The sequence below is a fragment of the Malania oleifera genome, chromosome 8, assembly GCF_029873635.1.
Source record: "Malania oleifera isolate guangnan ecotype guangnan chromosome 8, ASM2987363v1, whole genome shotgun sequence".
Taxonomy (NCBI): Eukaryota; Viridiplantae; Streptophyta; class Magnoliopsida; order Santalales; family Ximeniaceae; genus Malania; species Malania oleifera.
In genome coordinates this window covers 2,173,988-2,194,906 of record NC_080424.1, presented here as the reverse complement: position 1 = coordinate 2,194,906, position 20,919 = coordinate 2,173,988, and the positions used below count along the sequence as shown (strand labels likewise).

At 36.8% G+C, this 20,919-nt stretch overlaps 1 protein-coding gene across 5 annotated transcripts in view; it reads right to left on the bottom strand.

Moving 5' to 3' along the window:
• Window positions 1-20,565, bottom strand: part of LOC131162385 (uncharacterized) — a 66,822-nt gene extending 46,257 nt beyond the window's left edge. Inside the window, exons 1-7 of one of the 5 annotated variants that reach the window (XM_058118816.1) lie at window positions 20,386-20,565; window positions 20,187-20,272; window positions 19,954-20,043; window positions 18,075-18,140; window positions 17,915-17,980; window positions 1,950-2,035; window positions 1,758-1,803 (exon numbers count right to left, since the gene is read on the bottom strand). In XM_058118816.1, the coding sequence (XP_057974799.1) occupies window positions 1,758-1,803; window positions 1,950-2,035; window positions 17,915-17,980; window positions 18,075-18,140; window positions 19,954-20,043; window positions 20,187-20,213 (381 nt within the window). In that variant the 5' untranslated portion in view covers window positions 20,214-20,272; window positions 20,386-20,565. Of the gene's footprint in view, window positions 1-1,757; window positions 1,804-1,949; window positions 2,036-17,914; window positions 17,981-18,074; window positions 18,141-19,953; window positions 20,044-20,186; window positions 20,273-20,328 lie in introns of all 5 variants that reach the window. The other 4 variants (XM_058118817.1, XM_058118814.1, XM_058118815.1 and 1 more) reach the window with 4 other exon arrangements.
• Window positions 20,566-20,919: the final 354 nt, after the last annotated feature.

Genomic DNA, 20,919 nt, shown 5'->3' with positions numbered 1-20,919 from the left:
AAAAAGAAAGAGAACCGCCGTTCATACTTTGAAAAACTCTCTGGTTATACTACTGCTGTGTTCTCTGCGAAAACTCTCAGAAAACTGATCTAATCATTCGAATCTCACACTTTTGAATCAGTTGTAGTGATATACTTTCGAGCTTCAACTTTCATATTGTTTATTTGAAGTATTATTTTGAATCTAACGTATACTAATCTGCTCATTTGAGGAGCTTTCTCTTGTACAAGCAATTGTTGTTGTTCGTTGTATTGTTTGACGGTTCAGGTTTTGAATCGTTGCCTAGCAAGAGGGTGTTCTCGTTAGAGAGGCGAACTCCACCTTGAAGGGAGAGAGGTTGTAACTTCACTTGGTAACGAAGTTGGAAAGGAAATCCTCACAGCGGGTTGCTTGAGGCAAGGACGTAGGCTGCATCCGAACCTTGTAAAAACAACGGTGTTCAGCTTCTTCTTCCCTACACTTTTACTTTCTGCAAGATATAACCTGCATGCTTGACCATACTTTTATTATCAAGTCGCTGAATATTGAAACTTGCTGAGCATTTAATCTTGTTGAATATCATATTGTGCTAACAATCTAAAATCTGCTGAATATTGAATAGTGCTGAATATCGAATCTTGGTAAATATTGAATCTTGTTGAATATTTAATAGTGGTGAATATTGAATCTTGCTAAGTATAGAAACTTGCTGAATATCAGAGATTAATTGAATATCAATTTCAGTTGTGATAAAATCTATATTATTTTTGATTTAGTTGTTGGATAGAAAATCCGGACAAGTCCAAAAGTCTTATGTGACTAATCTAAGGATAAAAAGGTTTTCTTAATCAAAGCATACATACAAAGATAAACCTACTTCACTACTAAAATTGTTTTTGAAAACATCATTAAGTACTGATAAAATAGAAATCTGGTAAATTGTTCAGCTGAGTAAATTAAAATTTAATCTTGTAGTATAATTGTAGATTTCATATATATATTAGGGATCATATCTAAGAACTTCCGTTTGATATAGTTCAGTTACTACATATATATATATATATATATATATATAAATTGGTTGTGAATATTAGTTAAGTGTGAAATAATTAAGAATTAAAGTAATAATAATGATGCAAATAATTTTTTAAATAACCCAATTCACCCCCCTCTTGGGAATACATCCTGATTTCAGACACCCCTAGTTAAATTTGTAAATCAACCAGCTGAGCATCAGCATTCCTAAGTTGCCAATATAATAGCTTCTCCTTGCATAACTCCTTAAAAGTAGACCATCTGTCTTAAATAACCTAACCACATTATCTTCCTCATCTGTCTCCAAGTACATCCCATATCTAACTAATAAGAACTGCATAAAAACATTAAATTCATGAGCACAACTAGTGAAAGGAATTTCTGTATAAGATCATACAGATCATTCAATTTCCCACAAAGATGGCAACATGATAATTTGATCAAGACTTCCAGTGAACCAAATCAATAGGTGCCATTAACAGAATCAAGAACCAATTATGTTTCCTGGGAAAAGCAAGCACCATGGAAGCTAGAGCTTAGAAAAACTGAATTGGGTAAGCTGGTCTTATGCAACTCACTCAACCACTAGAAAGACAACTTGAATAAATATTACCTATGGTCAATTGTGGATAATAGAAACTAGATGTCTCTTGGAATTCAAAATAATAATTTATTAAAAAACAAGACTATTAGTGCAAGCACCTTTTCCAATGAAACATACATAATTACAGCATAAATTATACCTTTGGCATGTAGGCATCTATTAGTGGACCATACTTCATAAAATAGCTGCAATGATCACAAATAACCCATCAAAGTTCTGCATAAGGATTAACTGCCAAGATGCAGGTCATTAGGACCATTGAGGTTCATCAAAAATTGAATGGAACCTAAAGTGGTAAGAAAAGTTGAACAACCAAGATAAAATAGTGTACCTGTGGAACTCCTCATCTGTCACACTAGGAGGAATTCTAGCAACAAATACTCGAGTGCTAGTCTTAGAAGTTGAAATCATTTCCTCCTGTCACAGACAATAAGCTTAATATTCTATTAATACAGTTATCATACTCTTCTATCAACAGAGTAAAATCAATTGAAAAGAGAGATTATGAAAAAAAATTGTTCCATGAAATGACTTAGGCATAAATACTTGCAAGCTTAAGTACAAGTATCAGGTAGAAACTACGGAATAGCAATATAAAAGTCTGAATATCATGTATCATGAAGCAGAAAAGCATGAATTTGCATCAACGCTGAAACACTACCCAATAGAAATGGTTGTAGTGGTATCATGCAAGCATACAAGCAAAATAAAAAGAAGGAAAAAAATTTAAGATAAAGTAGGTAAGCATTGCCTTGTCGATGTGACAAAAGTGATAACTGATCAGAAATCCACGGAATATAACCACGAAGAACAACACACCCATGAAAAACATTAAAGATACACGGGTCCATTCAATCCTAAAAAATGGGGGATAAATCAATTTATATATTTTTCGCACATATAAAGACGCCATGCATGATCAAGTCCACCTTTAGATTGCAACTATTTCATCGCTTTCTTAATAAATTTCGTTTCTATTTAAAAAAATATACTGTGTACAATAAACATTAAGTAATTAATTTATAAGAAATTCTTTCCTTTTCTGATAGAAATATTTTAACAAAAAATTTATATCTTCAACTTAATATAATTACCAACCACAAGCTTTCTCAATTTATTCATCAAAAAAGAAGGTAAGGTATGATAAGAACTCATTCAGAAATTTTGGATGTATTCCAAACACATCAGACATTGCCCTAGGCATGCCTGAATTAACTCTTTAAATTTTTTTTTATTTTAAGATTTGTAAAATGCAATGCAATGGCAATCATGTCTGAAAAGTATGAATTTTGTATATGTATAATAGGGAGTTAGTGAACTACCCAAATATTAAAGGTGAAAGCTAATTGCAAACTGTTAGGCCAAAGAGAAAGCTCTTGATAAAATATACAAAAGAATCAAAGCTGTTGCTAAGAGAACCATTAAAACAAAAATGCAAGACAGGAAACCCCTTATACTTGAAACTTCTCAAGAGGACATTCAGCTCCTTCAAAGGTTTTTGCATTCCTCTCTCCAAATAATCCAAAATACAGCTTGAGGAATGGCATCTCAATGATCTTTTTTTCTGTGCATATATACATGTATAGATAGCTGTATGAAATCCTCCTGCATCAGATTATCTACAAAGAGAGATTGAGAATTTTCTCCCAGGGAGCTTCCCAAGTGAAAAGCCACTTGGTTGGAACCTTGATTTTTCAAAGTTTGCTATACCTGCCTCCCGTCTATTTCCTTTATCCAAAAATATAAACAGAAAATGCCCTCGAGTGAACCCTCTCAACCCTATTTTCATCCCACCCCACTCTCAGAAGAGCCTTCACAATACAAATGCAATCCCCCATTCCAGCTAAAGCTCAAATCCTGCGACACCCAATTCTCCTGTTACTAAACAGCTGATCACTAAATCATCTTCAAAAAACACCAACCTAAAAGATCTTGGAAGTTGGCTCTCTTAGGGGGTAACACAACATCATATATCACCCCATGGATTACAGCTCTAACTTTAAAAAGCAAACCAGAGTATTTCTCCTTCTACCCTTTAATACTTCTAGAAACCCTCCTACACACCCCCAAACTGCCCCAATATTACAAACCTCCCAGAATTTAGCATCAATCACCATCCTTTAGAAAATGTTCATCTTTTATATGAATCGAAGCCACTAACCAAAAAGCTCTATTCATCAATCATCACCGGCAGGTCTTACACTCCCAAACCTTCCAACTAACGAGTCAAAGTCACAACACCCTCCCCCCCATATGCTTAACATGTGATACTTCAATACATCTTCCCACTAACACCTTGGGATGCTATGAATTGGCTAACTAAGGATGGGAATGAAGGGCATCCCCGGGTGTCACAAGCCAAGCTTGTTCAGGGCATTATGCTTGCCTATGACCACTTTTCTTGTATGCATGGAATGGGTTATCGTCATGTAAATAGCAGTACAAGTTTTGTTAATTAAGTGAATCAATGCCTTAGGTGTAAAATGGGAGTATGACTCCTCGATCATTTTGATGTTTCCTAGTGCCAAAGCTAAAATAGCATATAAAGCTCTTTAGGGGAGGGTGAGTGTCCATAGGTCGTTGTAAAACTTACTAACACTTGTAAATGTGTTTAGCAAACTTGCCTCCTCAAAAAACACATGTTGGCTACGAAAGTGTTGTTGATGAATTACATTGCTTCAATGTTTACTGCGTGCTTGTTATTTGCTTGCATGGATTGCTTACTACTTCCCTTTACTTTTCATTCAACTACTTTGAATGTCTTCTTGTGGTAAACATGGTATACTTTGGCTGACTAGTTAAGCAAGAGTGCTTTAGCTAGTGTCGCACAGCCATTCACAAGGTGTGAAGTGATCGGCCTGTGACGGTATCAAAGCTTTGTTAATTGCTTCATGAATTCAATTGCCTTCGTAGTGGGATAGTGTGAAGCATTGGTAAGAGACCATTTCAATTAATACCAAAAGAATTGAAGCCTAGAAGGTGCTGACTAAGACAGGCAACAATGCAGCCATGAAGATGGCCAAACTTGTTGACCGCGTTGATGCATTGGAGGGATCACAAAAGCATCAACAAGGTTCCATGGTAGAGATGTCAAAGGACTTCCATGCTATTGTAAAAGCTTTACAAATCCAGATAAGTGATCTACATGCCAAGATGAACCTGATAGTTTATGCTACGGAAAATTCCATTTCTATAGGGATAGAGTATTGGGGAAAAAAAAAGGTGTCAAAACCTCAAGTGTATGGAAGTGCACATAATGCTAAGGAGTTGGAGAACTTATTGGACATGGAACAATACTTTCGCGTGAAAGGGACCGACTCAAAAGAGGCAAAAATATCCATGGCCACAATGTATTTGAGTTATAACACTAAGCTATGGAGGCATACTAATAAAATGAAATACACAATGAATAGTGTGTAATTGATTGTTGGGAAAACTTCAAGAGAACTCAAGGCCCAATTCTTTCCTAAGAATGTTGAGTATGATACTTGGCATAAACTTCGAGACCTTAAGCACATGGGTACAATCACGGAGTATGAGAAACAATTCTCTACTTTGACATTGGATATACAGGACATGTCAAAGAAAGACAAGTTGTTCTATTTTCTTGAGGGGTTGAAACCACCTATAAGGGCAAAACTTCATTAACAAAGAATTCAAGACTTACCAACTACACAGGCTGTAACAAAACATTTGACTAACTACGCTGCAGAGAGTTTGACAATGTCCAAAGAAAGTGGCATGGGTAGAAACACAGGAAAATATTTCAAGAAGGGTAAACCCAAAAATGGGGGAATCAACACCAAGGCATCAATTTTGGAAGAAATTTCATTGTCTCAGTCTTTCAACACATCTAGTGGTAAGGGTAAGATGACATGCTTCTTATGTTGAGGCCTTCTCGCTGATTGCCCTCACAAGTCATTGCTCAATGCCTTGCAAGCTTCCACTATTGAGGGGACACAAGGAGATTATAAGGATGAAGAGGAAACCCCAAGGATGGGTGCAATGTTGTTGCCTGTTTCCCAACGCATCAGAGAGGTAGACAAAAAACCAAAAGTTGTCCAAGCTAAAGGGTTAATGTTTGTGGGACCTACAGATCAATAGGAAGAACACCTGTGTTACAGTGGATACCAAGCAACACATAACTTTGTCTTAAAGACAAAAGCGCAGAGACTCAACTTGAGCTTAGAGGAGGACTCAGGACGCATGAAAATGGTTAACTTCGTAGTTCAACCTACTTTGGGAGTAGCCAAGTAAGTGACTGCAAAGCTTGGACTGTGGTAGGACATACGAATTTCACAGTTGTGCCAATGGATGATTTTCAAATGGTACACAGGATGGAATTCTTGAGAGAGACTCCGAGTTTTTTGCTAGTTCCCTTTGTTTGATAGGAGACCACCCTTGCATGGTGTAAGTCGTCGTGAAGAAAGGGGACAATGAGAAGTTCCTCTTAGCCATACAGCTCAAGAAGGGTTTGAGAAGGGGTGAAGAGACATATCTTATCACATTGGTGGTAGATGAAGATGTAGACCAAGAGCAGGTGCCTACTACCATCCAAGTTGTATTGAATGAGTATACAATTGTAATGCTAGACACGCTACCTCAAACCTTGCCTCCACAACAGGGTATGTAGCATGAGATCCAGTTGTTACCAAGCATGGAATCACCTACTAAAGGGCCATACGGCCCATACTGGATGACACCTCTAGAGTTAGCAAAGTTTAGGAAGCAATTTGATCAGTTATTGGAAGTAGGTTATATACGTCCTTCCAAAGCAACGTTAGGAGCATTGGTGTTGCTTCAAAGGAAACATGATGATAGCATGCGGATGTAGGGGTAGGCAATAAAAACAAAAAATCAAACCAAACCGCAAAACTGAAACAAGTCAAACTAAAAAATTGGTTAACCATTTTCTCAGTTCAAATTTTAAATTTTTCGATTATTGGTTTAGTTTTATTTAGCCCATTCAATAACCAAAATCAACTGAATTGAACAAATATATTATAAATATGTATAAAATACATATTATATATACTATTATAGAACATTTTAATAATTTACATTTTAAAAAAAAAAGTTGTGTTGCACTAAGATTGATACCTAAATAATAATGATGAATATTTTAAGTTTACATGTTGATTATTATGAAAGAAAGAAAAAAATATTATTTGTAGTGACTTTAAAATTTTAAATTTCATAAAATGGTTTGATTCGTTTAACCATTGGATATTGGTCTAAAAATAGGTTAACTATTTCAGACGGTTCAGTTTCAGTTCGCATTTTCTAGTGAACCGAAATTTTGATTTGATTAATGGTTCAGAGGGTATGGTTCAGTTAACCGAGCCATGCCCACCCCTATGCAGATGTGTGTGCACTATCGCACAACCAACAAGAAGACTATGCATAACAAGTATCTCATTCCACTAATTGTTGATTTGTTTGATCAGCTAAGTCATGCCAAGTACTTCATTCTTAACCAAAACTTAACTTGCAGAGTTGCAGTCAAGCTACTATCTAATGAGGATAGCAAATGGTGATGAGCCGAAAACTACTTGCATAACATTATACAAAGCACAATGAATTCTTGGTGATGCCTTTTGGGTTATTGAAGGTGCTAGCAACATTATGCACACTAATGAACCAAATATTTCATAAGTACCTCGACAAGTTCATCGTGGTATACCTAGATGACATTGTTGTCTACAGTTCCACTCAAGAGGAACATGAAGAGCATCTATGGAAGGTGTTCGATACGCTGAAGGAAATCAACCTTTATGTGAAGAAAGAGAAGTGCTCTTTCGCTTAGAAAAGCATCAAATTCCTTGGTCATGTGATCGAGCAAAGTCGTATCTAGATGGATATGGAGAAGTTGAGAGCAATACAAGATTGGAAGATCCCATCAATAGTGAAGGAATTGGTGAGTTACAATCCTTTCTTAGACCCGCCAACTATTATTGTAAGTTTGTGGAAGTGTATTCAAGGAGAACTGCCCCATTGACATAACTATTGAAGAAAGGTCATAGGCTGAATTGGATAGAAAAGTGTCAAGGAGCCTTTGACAACTTGAAGGAAGCCATTATGTGAGATTTGATGCTTGCTCTTCCAGACATCATGAAGCCCTTCAAAGTCCAAACAGATGCATCAAACTTGCCTTTGGTAGAGTGTTGTCACAAGATAGGCATCCTATTGAGTACAAGAGTCATAAACTTAGTGAAGTAGAGTGGAAGTACACAGCTCAAGAGGAGGAGATGCTAGCGGTAATACATTGCCTTTGCATGTGCATTACCTACTTGGGTCAAAGTTCATTGTGAAAACAGATAATTCGGTTGTCTATCACTTCTTTACAAAGCTAAAGTTATCACCGAAGTCTGCTCATTGGCAAGAATTCCTAGGGAAATTTGATTTATTATTTGAGCACAAAACGAGGCAAATGAACCAAGTCGCAGATGCACTGAGCAGGAAGGCCAAGCTTGTGGCCTTTCAAATGGTAGCACACTTGACAATAAGGTTACCATGACAATGCGAGAGCGTATTATGGAAAACCTTGTCAAAGATTCATTTGTCCAAAACCTCATAAAGTTGGTGGAAAAAGGGCAAAGCGCATCATTTCCAGTTAGAATATGGATTGTCGATAACACATGGTAATTGACATTTTGTGCCTAGAGCTAAAGATATGAAGTAGACACTACTAAGAGAGTGTCATGGCACCATGTTGGCAGGGCACCCAGAATGGCATCACACTTTGGCATTGTTGAAGCAGAGGTAAAACTGAACGCACATGCACGATGACGTGGTTGAGTATACCTAAACTCGTCTCACCTGCCAACAAGACAAGGTGGAATGGAAGAAGATGGCAAGGCTAATGGAGCCCCTTCTAGTACCAATGTGACTGTGAGAGAGTGCCTCACTTGACTTCATCACCAACATGCCGATAGTTAGAGAAGTTAGATCTATAATCATAATTATAAATAGGTTTTCGAAGTACATTACATTCATACTTGCATCGAAGTATTGTTCAACAAAGGAGACAGCCTACTTGTTTTTCAAACATGTGATTAAATATTGGGGTGTTCCCCAACACATTGTAAAATGACCAAGAATCAGCATTGACAAGCAACTTCTGAACGTAACTTTTCAAAATCCTTGGTTCACAACTTGACATCTCTTCGAGCTACCACCCGCAGACATATGATTATACAGAGAGTTTCAACAAACTATTAGAGAAGTACTTGCGCCATTTTGTCGCCACCAATTAGAAGAATTAAGCGCAACTACTCAACATGGCTCAATTCTGTTTCAATTCCCAAAAGAATTGAACAACCAACAAGAGCCATTTTGAGCTTGTTATAGACTAGCAGTTGTTGTTACCTCACCGAGTGGATGAGTCGTACAAAGGAAAGAGTCTGAGAATGTACATCTTCACCAAAGAATGGAGACAGAATGAAAAGATTGCCCAAGCTTACTTACGGAAAGCTTTTGAGCAGGTGAAGAAGTGGATAGGTCAGGGGAGAAGACCGTTGCACTTCAACATGGGTAACTTGGTGCCTTTTAAGCTCCATCCAGAGCAGATCAAGTCATTTACGAGGTCGAGAATCGAGATAAGAGAATACATCACAAATATGAGGACCAGTCCCCATCTTGACTAAAATCGAGAAGGGCATTTACAAGTTTGATCCTTTCACATCAACTACCTCAAACACAGATGATCCAAGCTGAAGTCAATTAACTAGAGCACCACTAAAGACAACGCAACCGGACAAAAGAGAAATTAAAATCATCCTTGCAAACAGAGAGTTCACATCATCAAGAAAGGAGCGGCACGAGTTCTTAGCAAAGTGGAAAGGCCTAGGAGACGAAGAAATTAGTTGGATGTCAAGGGAAGACTTGCAACAGCTCATGAGCAAAGTTGAAGAGAACTTAGTGTTAAAGTCTAGGAGGACGACGACAGCATAAATGGGGGAAAATGACACAAGCCAAGTTTGTTCAATATATTATGCTTGCCTGTAACAGCTTTTCATGTAAATAGTAGTATAAGTTTTGTGAATTGAGGAAGTCAATGTTTTAACGTAAAATGGGAGTATGATTCCTTGGTCATTTTGATGTTTCCTTGTGTTAAGAGTTAAAATAGCATATAAAGCTCTTTAGGGGAGGGTGAGTGTTCACCATTCATTGTAAACTCACTAGCATCTGCAAACGTGCTTACTAAACGTGTTAAGAGTTAATGAATTACATTGCTTTAATGTTTATTGTGTTCTTGTCACTGCTTACATAAATTGCTTATTGCTTCCACTTACTTTTCATTTAACTGTCGTGAATGTGTTATTGTGGTAAATTGCAGTATGCTTTGCCTGACTAGTTAAGTAAGAGTGTTTTAACTAGTGTTGCACGGCCCTTCACAAGATGTAAAGTGCTCAGCCCATGACAATGGGGGCTGAACAACGGGCCACAAGGCTCTCAGCTTTGCAAGGATAGGGGGAAGGTCATCACATTGCACACAGCATTACCCCAGCTTTTTATGCAATAAGATTGTTCCCTTGGACTCGAACACACTACTAACCAATCACAAAGGAGCAAACCTACCATTCACCCAAGGCCTCCCCTTCTAAATTGAACAAGGCACCTTTAGCCAAAGCCCATGTTCTACCCTTCTAAAGCAGCTTCCCTTTCCACATCCCAATCTCATCTCAAACTAATCAATTACAGGCTTCCACACTCCATTTACCCAAAATTCAGCCCCAAAGGAAGCCCCAAGTAAGACAAAAGGAGCCCATCATGGACCCCAAGAACTCAGATAATGCCATCCTGTTCAGCCCCCTGTCAATTGAATAATAACTCTTCCCAAAATTCATCTTCAAACCAGAGACATTTTGAAAGCGAAGTAAAATGCAACTGACACTCAGAATTCGTCCCTTTGCTGCATCAATAAAATGCTGGTACCATTCAGAAATAATAGATGAGAAATTCTTACAACCTCCCCTCTTAAATTCCCAACTTTTAACCCTAAAGAAACCCTTCCTGTTAGTTTTTCCCCACATTACGCTAAGCATTTCCTAAAAAAAAAAAAAATGGGACACAAGGTGAAGGAGGACAGAAGGAGAAAGAGAAGAGGTGGACAAATAGACATATTAGAGAGTTAAATACGGAGAGAAGAGAGAATAAACAAAGAAGAGGATAGAAAAAGAAAGCAAGAGGAAAAAGAAAGAAGAAGAATTGTCAAAAGGAGAGATTCAATTATAGGAGAGAGGGGTGAGAGAGAGACAACAGCACATAGATTGAGAGAGACTTAAACACACACACATACACACACACACACACACATAGGGAAAGAGAGCAAAAGTTTAATTACTCATCCAAATCCAATAGCCCCTTACATCATAAGCCTATATTCACAAGTAATCAAGAAATCCTAAAGATTGAAAAATCAAAAATTACAAAATAAACTCAAATTAATCAAAACTATAAAATATTCCCAAAGTAATTCAAAGTCAAAATAAAACCCCAAAACAACTAAAATATCCACACAACAAAACCTTAAACAAGATAAAATTATCAAGATACACAAATTTTTCAAACAAAAACATAACAATAATTTCTAAATATTCAAGTAGAATATGATATAGACCTAGCAAAGAGGATGGGGTTGGATAATCCGTGGCAAATTAGGCAGATTATTGAATGAGGAAATTACAACCCATATCCAACTCAATTTGGGGGATTTATGGCGACTTGGATTGGATAATCCGTGGCGAATAGCATATATTCCGTTATTCCCATCCCAAGTAAATCTTTTTTACCATCCAATTAACAATTTGTTACGTAACATAATAACTGAAGTTATTTTTTAAATTATAGTCTGACAAATTGTTAAACATTTAATAATCGGCTGTCTTCTTCTTTACCACTAAAGATATTTGGATGTACCGCTTTTGTTCATATTCATAGTCATAATCGAGGAAAACTTGAACCCTGAGCCACAAAATGTGTGTTTGTTGGTTATACTCCCACTCAAAATGGGTATAAATGTTTCAAACCCATTTCCAAAAAAATGTTTGTTACCATGGATGTTACATTCTTTGAATTACATCCTATTTTATGCCTCGTCTTCAAAGGGGGGGGGGGGGGGAAGAACCAAAACAAAGATTCGGCTGTGTTTCATGATTTTTCCAAACAGAAGACTCGCAAAATGATCCTTATCCAACTTTGATTATTCAACCTGAAAACCCAAGCTTTATTATACCAAGAGAAAGTGAGTTGAGTTTTTTAGATACTAAAAAGGCAGGTCTTCCTACAGCGTCATCTCATGGTGTTCATGATCCTATAATGACAAACAAAGGAGAAACAGATAAAAACACCACAGCATTGGTACCATTTGACATTGTCTACTCGCGACAGAGGACAACTCGAAAGAAAGGGTCTTCCAATCCTTTGCACTGTCCAGAATCCGTAAACCCTCCACGTAATGTCCTCACCAAGCCTTTACCTCATGTTCAATCCATTTCATCTTCGAGTTCTGAGTCCTCTAGTTCTGAACCCGAGTCTAGTTTCAATCCTAAGTTCGATGATTCTGAACTTCCCATTCCTGTCCGGAAGGGTGTGAGGTCTTGCACCCAACATCCATTGTCCAATTATGTGTTATACGAAAATCTCTCACCTATTTTCCGTGCTTTTACCTCACAATTGTCTTGTATAGAGATTCTTAATACTGTGCAGGATGCTCTGAAAGTTCCTGAGTGAAAGGAGGTTGTCTTTGACGAGATGAAAGCTCTTGAAAAAAATGGCATGTGGGAGTTAGTTGATCTACCAAGAGGAAAGACAACTGTAGGGTGCAAATGGGTGTTACAGTCAAGTATAAATTTTATGGTTCTTTAGAATGGTATAAAGCTCGATTGGTCGCCAAGGGATTCACTCATACCTATGGCATTGATTACTTGGAGACATTCGCCCTAGTCGCAAAGCAAAACTTTGTAAGAGTTCTTTTATCACTTGTAGCTAATCGTGACTGGCCTCTACAACAATTGGACGTAAAAAATGCATTTCTTAATGGAGAACTAGAGGACGAAGTGTACATGGATGCACCTCCAGGATTTGGTGAAAAGTTTGGCACAAAGGTGTGTAAACTGAAGAAGTCCTTATATGGGTTAAAACAGTCACCAAGAGCCTGGTTTGAGAAATTCACTCAGTTTGTTAAAATTTAGGGGTATACTCAAGAGCAAGGTGATCATACGATGTTTATAATACATTCACAGGATGGGAAGATAACAATACTGATTGTGTACGTAGACGATATAATTCTCACTAGAGATGACATACTTGAGATGAACCGATTGAAGACTTCCCTCTCATCAACATTAGATATCAAAGACTTAGGATCTCTGAGGTATTTCCTTGGAATGGAGGTTGCTCAGTCGAAGAAAGGGATTGTTGTCTCCCGATGGAAGTATGTCCTTGACCTCCTTAAGGAGACTGGGATGAGCGGTTGTAGGCCAACAGACACTCCAATAGATCCCAATCAAAAACTTGGAGATGACAAGGAAGGTGATCCAGTGAATACAACTCGGTATCAAAATTTGGTGGGAAAGTTAATTTACTTATCACATACACGAACCGATATTACTTTCGCTATGAGTTTGGTAAGCCAGTTTATGCATTCACCCTACAAGAAACATCTTGAAGCAGTTTATCGGATCCTCAAAAAGTACACCAAGCAAGGGTTTACTCTTCCACAAGACCACACAGCAGAACATAGAGGCATACACTAATGCAGATTAGGCAAGCTCAGTTATTGACAGAAGATCCATGTCAGGATACTGTACTTATGCATGGGGAAATATGAACATGGCTAAGCAAGAAACAGAATGAGGTTGCAAAGAGCAGTGCCGAGGCAGAATATAGGGCTATGGCTAACAGAGTTTGTGAGATGCTATGGCTGAAGAGAATTCTTGAAGGCTGAAGAGAATTCTTGAAGCCAGTGAACATGCCAATAAAGTTGTATTGTGACAACAAAGCTTCCATAAGTATTGCTCAAAATCCAATACAACATGACCGCACGAAGCATGTAAAGATTGACAGACAATTCATAAAAGAGAAGATTTGATAGTGGAGATGTTTGCATGCCTTTTGTTCCTACTACTCAACAAATAGCCAATATCTTCATCAAAGGACTTTTCAAACCTAGTTTTGAGCTCTTTGTAAGCAAGTTGGGCATGATAGATATCTATGCTCCAACTTGAGGGGGTGTCGGATTTCTAGGGAATAAATTAGGAAATTCTACTTTTTTAAATCTGAAATTACTATTTCAGTTTCTAGTAGTTTCAGTTTCCTGTTTTCTAGCCTAGAGATCTGCTGATTTGATTTGCTTATTTTGTGGTGATTTGATTTGCTGATTTTGTGGCCTTCCTAATTTGGTGGCCCTCCTCTACTATTTATCTTGTAATCGTGTCTCTTGAAATTCAATAAGATTGGTTATTCATCTTCTAAAAAATCCTTCAATTTTAGTGTTAGATATATGTATTAAAAATGGAAGAGAAAGGATAAAATAAACCAATATAAGAGAACTAGGTGGTGGAACGTAAAGGGAGAAAATATAATAAACTTTAAAGATAAAACTATTAAAGATGGTGATTGAACTATAGAGGATGGTGTAGACACAAACACTCTTAGGTGTAGGATGGCTAACTCTATTAAAAAGATAGCAAAAGAGATTTTAAGTGAACCAAGAAGAAGATTCTTAAATCGCAAAGAAAGTTGGTGGTGGGATCAAAATGTCCAAAAAATTTTGTAAAGACAAAAAAAATTTGGTAAAAAGCAGGGCAAAAATGTAGAAATAGATGACTTTGAAAAGTATAAAAAGACAAAAAAAAGATGCAAAAAGGTTGTTAGTAAAGCTAAACATAGATCATTTAATAATTTGTATGCTAGATTAGATACAAGCATACAAAAAAAGGGGAAAAAGATATATTTAAACTTGCAAGAGCTAGAGAAAGAAGTCCTTATACAGTTTAAAACAGTCACCAAGAGCCTGGTTTGAGAAATTCACTCAGTTTGTTAAAAATCAGGGGTATACTCAAGGGCAAGGTGATCATACAATGTCTATAAGACATTCACAGGATGGGACAATAGCAATACTGATTGTATATGTAGACGATATAATTCTCACTGGAGATGACGTACTTGAGATGAACCGATTGAAGACTTCCCTCTCATCAACATTTGAGATCCAAGACTTGGGATCTCTGAGGTATTTCCTTGGAATGGAGGTTGCTCGGTCGAAGAAAGGGATTGTTGTCTCCCAACGAAAGTATGTCCTTGACCTCCTTAAGGAGAATAGGATGAGCGATTGTAGGCCAGCAGACACTCCAATAGATCCCAATTAGAAACTTGGGGATGACAAGGAAGGTGATCCAGTGAATACAACTCGAAATCAAAACTTGGTGGGAAAGTTAATTTACTTATCACATAGACGGCCAGATATTGCTTTTCCTGTGAGTTTGGTAAGCTAGTTTATGCATTCACCCTACGAGAAACATCTTGAAGTAGTTTATCGGATTCTCAGATACTTGAAAAGTACACCAAGCAAGGGGTTATTTTTCCAGAAGACCACACAGCAGAACATAGAGGCATACACTAATGCAGATTGGGCAGGCTCAGTTATTGACAGGAGATCCACGTTAGGATACTGTACATATGTATGGGGAAATATGGTCACATGGCAAAGCAAGAAACAGAATGTGGTTGCAAGGAGCAGTGCCAAGGCAGAATATAGGGTTGAACATGACAATGAAGTTGTATTGTGACAACAAAGTTGCCATGAGTATTGCTCAAAATCCAGTACAGCATGACCGCACGAAGCATGTAGAGATTGACAGACACTTTATAAAAGAGAAGATTAATAGTGGAGCTTTTTGCTTGCCTTTTGTTCCTACTACTCAACAAATAGCCGATATCTTCACCAAAAGACTTTTCAGACCTAGTTTTGAGCTCTTTGTAAGCAAGTTGGGCATGATAGATATCTACGCTCCAACTTGAAAGGGGGTGTCGAATTTCTAGGGAATAAATTAGGAAATTCTATTTTTTAAAATCTTAAATTACTATTTCAGTTTCTAGTAGTTTCAGTTTCCTGTTTTCTAGCCTAAAAATCTGTTGATTTGATTTTCTGATTTTGTGGTGATTTGATTTGCTAATTTTGAAGTGATTTGATTTGCTGATTTTGTGGCCTTCCTCTACTATTTATCTTGTAATCGTGTCTCCTAAAATTCCATAAGAATGGTTATGCTTATTCTATAAAATCCTTCAGTTTTAGTGTTAGATATATGTATTAAAAAATGAAAAAGAAAGGATAAAAAAAAAAACCAATGTAAGAGAACTAGGCGGTAGAACCTAAAGGGAGAAAATATAATAAAATTTAAAGATAAAATTATTAAAGATGGTGATTGAACTATAAAGGATCGTGAAGACACAAATACTCTCAGGAGTAGGAGGACTAACTTTATTTAAAAAATAGCAAACGAGATTTTAAGTGAACCAAGAAGAAGATTCTTAAATAGCAAAGAAAGTTGGTGGTAGGATCAAAATGTCCAAAAAATTTTATAAAGACAAAAAGAATTTGGTATAAAACAGGGCAAAAATGTAGAAACAGATAACTTTGAAAAGTATAAAGAGGCAAAAAAAGATGCAAAAAGGTCGTTAGCGAAGCTAAACATAGATCATTTAATAATTTGTATGCTAGATTAGATACAAGTATACAAAAGAAGGGGAAAGGGATAAATTTAAACTTGCAAGAGCTAGAGAAAGAAAGAGGAAGGACTTAGGTAATGTAAAATGTATGAAAAGTGAGGATGATTTTGTCTTGGTTAAGGAAAAAGACAGAAAAGAAAGACGGCAAAGTTACTTTAGCTAAGTAGAAGGCTGAGACTTAGAATTGAAAATTAAGGAAAAGACTAAAAATATGAGATTTATTTGCAAGATTAGAGTTAGAGAAGTTAAGTTTGCATTAAAAAATATGAAAAATAGAAAAGCTATAGGATCTGATAGCATCCCAATTGAAGTTTGAAAATGCTTATGTGATAATGGAATTATATGGTTGACTAATTTATTTAATACAATTCATGGTAAGTTAGTTGTAGTTAATGTAAAAGATAAGATAAGGGAGGGACGATTTAGATGGTTTGGACACTTGCAACATAGGCCACATAATGTGCCAATGAGGAAGAGTGAGTTAGATACTATGAGGGGCAATAGAATGGGTAGGGCTAGACCTAAAATAACATGGAATGAGATAGTAAGGATTTAATAGCCCTGCATTTGTCAAAGGAAATTGTCCATGATCGCATAAATTTGCGGAAAAGGATTTATATAGTCGACCCCACCTAGTGGGACTTAAGGCTTGGTTGGTTGGTTGGTTGTTGTTAGCCAATTCTCCATCAAAGTCCCCCCATCAGAGAAAGCTCGACCTTGAGTTTTGAAATGGCTTGGTAGCAAAAATTTATAAGTTTGGGACAACTTCAACTAAGCAATTAAATGAAGAACTAGGATGAATTGTATCAAATCTTGTATGCATCACTATGGGAAAGGAAACTAGCAAATATGTCCTCAAACTATTACAGTGTTAAAAATATTTGAGGTGTTGTATTGCAACTTATCCAAAAGCTATTACAATTTATGTGGAGACCTTGAACACAACTCCCGCAGTACCATGCACATGGATAATAGGCAAAGAGGCCACAAGATAGGAAGTCATAGCCAAGGACAAGGCCCTACACAAGCTTAGACCATGACACCAAGCTATCTCATTTCTAGAAAGTTCCAATCAACAAGGAAATATTTAAAATGCTCTACCCATCCTCCCCACAAAAAATCCCTTTAAAACTTTTCCCAACTGTCAGTAGCATAAGAAAGTTAGTGAGGACAAAAATTACAATAGAAGGCTAAAGAAGTTAACCAACCTCCCAATAATAAATAATTATCCTTCCATCCCAATAGTCTCCTTTAAAGGAACTATTGAGGACATATCACATATTACCCAAGCCATGAAAGAGGACCCCAAAGCAAGACCAAGAATAGTAGATGGAAGAGACCCTACCAGCAAAGGCAAGCTATCCGCCAACCCTAAAATTTTCTCAACCTTATCTACTAAGACCTACTCACTTTTAGCAATATAAATTTTCATCATTTTTAGCAAGATAAGTTCTTAATCCTAAAATCACGTTAAGATAAAATGGCAAACAATTCAAGTATCATAATTATTGAGTCTCAAAACTCTGTTCAACAACTTTCCTAAAACTAAGAAATGAAACTTGCCTTTGGTGTTGCAATCTTAACCTCAAGCATCCTTCCATTAAGGGTATGTTGAGCTATTAGTGCTTTCTGAGAGCATGTAAAGTTAAAAGTTTGATTAGAGGATTGTCAATTTTCTCATAGATCTACTTTGATTGAAAGTAGCTGCACAGCAGCACCATACCTCCGCATCTTCTGAAGAACTGAAAATTATATAACCAAAACCACGTGAGCGCCCCGAAGCACGATCCTAGAAAACATAGCCCAAAGAACATGATCAAATATCAACAATTAACATGAATATTTCACCTTTATCACTTAAATAATAACAACAAGTATGATCATGAATGATGATAACCCATAATTAATTCACTAGAGAAATAAGCAATTAAACACCAACTCTAACCTTGAACATTGAAAGGAGAAAAATTGAGCAACAAGTTAATTCAACCGTAAAAGCACACTCATTAGTCATTAATCAATGCCTAATAAAATTATTTAAAAAATAATGCCTAATAAAGACTAGGTGACCAAAATTTTGTAAGGATTATAATTTGACGCAAGAGTTCGACATCATAGTATGATCTAGGGGCCCCAAAAAAAGAAAAAAAGAAAAAAAAGCTAAAGCCACTAGTTGTCCTTCCAAATTACGAATCCCAAAAATATTCCACTAGATTCATGACTCAAAATCTGGCTCTTTGTGCTGGGTTGATAAGTCCTTAAGAAAACTTATTAACCCTTCATTTACCACTACAACAATCTCTTTTGATTCCACTAGGATGTTAATTCAGTTGTACCTCATTTTCTTCTCAAATGCCAAACTTGAAATACCAATATGGAAAACAAAAACTCATATTAGCAACAATAAGACCCCATAAGCTCAATCTCTACCAAGTACATGACATATGAAATAGCCAATAATATCCATGTACTATTCAGAAAAAATCATTCTAGATTCTCTTGAATCTCTTGTAATATTTTTTTTAATGTTGAATGGCAAGAGAGGCACCCCATGCTAACAAAAAAGTTTGTGTTGACCATTCAGTCTCCAAAACTAGACAATCACAAAAGCTTTGTATAACCAAAATCCACAATCACGATAATTCATTTCCAACCAAAATCCTTCTCTCTCCTCCTTTCCATGAGCAGATGGACCTACACTCAGCCATAAAGTCCATTTTCCCATGTCACCACTTTGCATATACCCTAAAAGCATGCCCAATTATGATATGGTACCCAAAAATTGTATTTTTTTTAAATCTCATCTAAATATCTAAAGTTGAATCCAAGCACGGGTGGGGGAACCATAATTATGATTTTGTACAGTGGTAGTGAAGCAGTCCAATCAAAGTAAGTGCAATATATTTCTGCAACCACACTAATAAATAGGTTTCTGTAAGATTTCCAACTTTCAAGATAAATGTTCAACTTAACCACAACAATAAATGTTACTTATATGTTCATTTCCTTGTTTTTCTGTTTTTCATGTTTGAGTGCTTTTGTAACTAAGCTTTCCCAAAATGCATGAACAATAACTATTCTTCTTTAAATTTTCTTGTTATTGAGCACCACCAAAATTATTTTCTTGCTACTTTCCATAGTTTGAAAAATTCTAGCAAACTCAAATACCTAGAGAAACAGATAATGAAGAAGCTCGAGGCACAAAAGCTACAAACCCCACCAAGAAAAAAAGAAAAGAAAGGAAAGCAAGTTTCCTCTCCCCCCAGACCAATGCTTGCCAAGAGGATGCCATCCACGGCTAACAAATCTCAACTGATTGCCAATGTTTTCTGTTCTCCTATTTGGGGGAATATGAATGGAATGCCATCTTAACATAGTCAGTTTCATGAATGATCACATGCCTGCACTGCACAGTTAGATGCTTCTTTAATCCAAAATTCATTTCAGAGAACATTCCACTAATAAGAAACCCGCTAGCTGACCCTTAAGAAGCCTTTGAAATATATAAAATCGGCAAAATTATTTTTCAGGACGCATGTAGACCTTTAGAATATAGTATGTGAACACACAATAGAAACACGAACTGATACACTTCCCGGTACCTTCATAACCATAGCTTCTGCCAGTTCACCAAATTGACTCATGTACTGCCTCAGCCCATCACTATCAACTTCCCACGGAATACCCAGAACCTGAAAAGCGAAGCAGCAAAAAGAAAAAAGTTAACATACAGGTACCCCCTGATCTATATTTTATCCCAGTACCTTTCCTCTTTTTTTCAATGCAACTCTTGCTTCCAGAATATGTTTTTAATCAGTAAAAAACATTTACGTACCACCAGTTTTTTGACTTCGTTGGCCATTACTCCAAAATTGATTGTAGAATTCTATCTATCTGTTCATATCATCATATGTCAAAAACCTGAAAACAGAAGAAATCACCATAACCACAACAACTAAAAATTACACAAGAAATGCCTTGAATGGAATTAGGGCTTGTATGGCAGAATTCTTTGAATGAAACCCCAAATCGACCTCGTTAAGGGTTTTTGAATTTTAAGATCACTAGTCAGCGTGCAGAGAGAGAGCGAGAGAGCTTCTGCTGGCGCTTTTTCTCGGGAAAATGTCACGGGGAATGCTAGGCCGCGGTTTGTTTTAAAATTGTCGGTTTTGTTGGCCTATGGCCTCCTATTCTTGCCTTTGGGTTCTCATGGGCTGATCTGGGCCGGGCCGGGCCTGGTCCAGCCTTTTCTCTAGATAGAGCCTTTTAAAGCTCCTGATCCTGATAGATTGCAAATGATTTTCTTTCTAACGCTTTGGCTTGTTATTGGGGATTCATTTTATGCATCATTTACAGACCTCATAAAAATGCAGGGTTTAATTATGAAACCTTGTTAGTTCTTAATTGTTAGGACCCTGTGAGCATCCAGAAGAAAATGATACCAAGAATTTCACGTGGTTCGGTCAAGAACGACCTACGTTCACGGAGTACACACCAACTATTCAATAAATCGCTGGAAAATGTTACAATTCTCTCTCTCTCTCTCTCTCTTCCTCCCTTCTTCCTCA